Below are 2,938 nucleotides of genomic sequence, written 5' to 3'. Positions count from 1 at the left end.
CCCACCGAAATGTGTTTCCCTAACACAGACTTCAAATCCAAGGAGCGTGGGGAAGTTGACATTGCAAATACATGCAAGTCTGGGGTATTTTTGTTCCGATTGAAATGTGTTTCCTTAACACAGACTTCTAATCCATGGAGCGAGGGGAAATTGGCATTGCAAATACATGCAAGTCGAGAGCATTTTTGTTCCGACTAAAATATGTTTCCTGAACACAGGCTTCAAAACCAAGGTGTCTAGGAAAATTGGGATTGCAAATTCATGCAGGTCGGGAGTATTTTTGTTCCGACTGAAATCTGATTACCTATAAAGACTTCTAAACCAAGGTGTCTGGGGAAATCGGCATTGAAATCACATGCAAACTGCGAGTACTTTTGTACTCGCTTACCTTTGTACAGACTAGAATGCGTTTCCCTAACACGGTCTTCTAAACTTAGGTACCTGGTAAGATCGTGCAGACACTAGAGACATTGCATTTGTTCAAATTTTTTCTCACAACTCAAATATATTGAATTCAATTGAATTCGGAAATTGTTTCATTTAATCAAAAATTCAGTCAATACAAACAAATGATTACTAAGTTAAGGTAGTCCCACGTCAACCTTGCGGTAATATCATAGATATAACCCACCCATTTTTTTTTTTTTCATCTATTTATTATAGCCTTACCCTTACCTTTTCTAAACTTAATATGAAAACGAAATATGAAATATGAAACGAAAATTAACGATGCTTATCCTTTACGGAATTTGCTAAAGCAAACATTTTATCATTGGTTTTGACTGCCACTTTTTTCCAAATGCCTAATATTATAAATTATAGGCTGTATTGATACCTGTAAATGATGTGAAAATGTAGTCTAAAACCCAAAGAATTTCAAGGCTCTCATTATTCAACTATTTATAACATAAAAGTTCAGTAAATTTACATTTAAAATGAAGTGTGCGGAGTTTGAATCATGCAAAGAAACTCGATTCAAATTCCAAACACTACTTCAATACTAATTTTAATGAATATTTCTGCATAAAATAACATTTTTTTCATCCATTCATTGTAGATTCTCACCTTTTCTAGCACTTAACATGAAAAAAAGCAAACAAAAAATTTAAAGAACTACAAAAACTGAAAAATTTACGATGCTTTTCATCTTAGGTTTTGACTGTCATTTTTTTCAAATGTTTAATATTTTAAAATATAGGCTATATCAATGCCTGTAAATGATGTTAAAATGTAGCTTATACCTCAAAGAATATCAGGGCTTTCATTATTCAATTATTTATAACATCAAAGTGTAGCAAATTTACATTTAAAAATGTAGTGTTCGGAATTTGAGACTGTTCGGAATATGAGACAAAACGGTAGTCAGAATTAGCACTGCCAGCGCCAGGTGAATTAATTTTAACGAGACGTACGGACGGCAAAATGTTGTTTCATTTAAAAACAAAACCATGCGTCTCCATTGATACAATCGGAACTGCCATTATGGAGACGCATGGGAAACATCGCGGATTTCCAGAGCGTTCCAGATAGGAACATAACGTTGTCTTCCATGGAGCTCAAGAACATTCAATGGATTCAATTCAAGAAAAAATTGAATCCATCCTTCTGCCACGTATCCTCTCTGCGATGAATAATGCACTTGGCAATAATTCGAAAGCTGTTAATACTGCTGATGATGAGGCCACAATCTCTGGACAAATGCGGACGAATAATGCTTCTTATGCTAATGTTACGCGCAGTTCAACTGTCATTGCTTCAAGTAAGGCAACGAACACTGTCACTGAACGTGTACCGTCTATCTCAGATTCGCAAGATATTGCTCGAAGCCATGTAGAACAAGGTGGTCTGTTGCGTTCTGGAAAGCGCCGATTAGCACTCCCATGCCCAATCATCACTGCACCTAACCGTACTTTAGATGTTCCCCAACCGTCCAGCCCAGCAGTACCCTGCTGGGCTACGATTTCCAAAGTCGAGCAAACTGTTCTTCTCAAGCCAAAGAAAGACCAGCCCGCTGAGGAAACGAAAAGTGACATATGTGCAGAATCCGATCCAGTAGCTTTCGCCGTGAAGGATATTTGGCTCAAGGAGAATGGTGAAGTCGCCGTGAGGTGCGGAACAAGTGACTTTGCACTGAATCTCGTCAAAGCAGCTGTTGCTGCGTTCTCGGGAAAATACAACGTGGAAATACAAAAACTGCTCAAGCCTAGAATCAAAATCATCGGCTTCTCCGAGGATATGAGTGAGGAAGCTGTAGTAATAAACCTGAAAAAACGGAACAGCTTAGATGATCAGTGCGAATTGAAAGTTGTTCGAATGACGAAAAACGAGAAACGAAACCAGATGTCAGCCACTATTGAAACAGATGCCCGTGGTTATGATATTCTGATGAAACTTCAACGCGTAAATCTGGGATGGGAAAGGTGTAGAGTAATCGACACAACCAATGCTCTCCGTTGTTTTAATTGCTCAGAATTCCGGCACAAGGCAGTGGATTGCAGAAAACCAGCGTGCTGCCCGAAATGTGCCGGCCATCACATGGCAGAAGAGTGCAAAGCAGACTTTGTAAAGTGCATTAATTGCCATCTGGAAAATACCAAACGAGCCACAGGCGAATTACTTAATATTGCCCATGCTGCCTGGAGTAACGAATGTCCACTTAACCGAAAACGTCTGAACAAAGCGAGACAAAGAATCGACTTTTCAAGCTAGCAATCCATGAATGAAACAACCGGCGAGGGTTCATCGTCATCGGTGGATATGAATCACCAGCTTGAAGACTCAGCTGGTCCAGGTAAATTCTTGACCAGTATATGTCCATCCGAAGCGAAAAAAGATTCTGCACCTGTTCTCGGAGGAATTCAACCATTCCAGCTTCTACCGGTTAACTCAATTGACCCGCTTTCACCGATTGATGTAATCTTACAGCTTGATGACTCGG

At 39.3% G+C, this 2,938-nt stretch overlaps 1 protein-coding gene across 1 annotated transcript; it reads left to right on the top strand.

Moving 5' to 3' along the window:
• The first annotated feature begins 1,626 nt into the window (after nucleotides 1-1,626).
• LOC129761489 (uncharacterized) lies at nucleotides 1,627-2,709 on the top strand. Its single transcript, XM_055759211.1, has one exon. The coding sequence runs from the start codon at nucleotides 1,627-1,629 to the stop codon at nucleotides 2,707-2,709; it is 1,083 nt and encodes a 360-aa protein (XP_055615186.1).
• Nucleotides 2,710-2,938: the final 229 nt, after the last annotated feature.

Source organism: Toxorhynchites rutilus, chromosome 1 (assembly GCF_029784135.1).
Source record: "Toxorhynchites rutilus septentrionalis strain SRP chromosome 1, ASM2978413v1, whole genome shotgun sequence".
Lineage (NCBI taxonomy): Eukaryota > Metazoa > Arthropoda > Insecta > Diptera > Culicidae > Toxorhynchites > Toxorhynchites rutilus.
The sequence above is the reverse complement of the archived record's forward strand: the minus strand, read 5'-3'. Positions and strand labels throughout refer to the sequence as shown.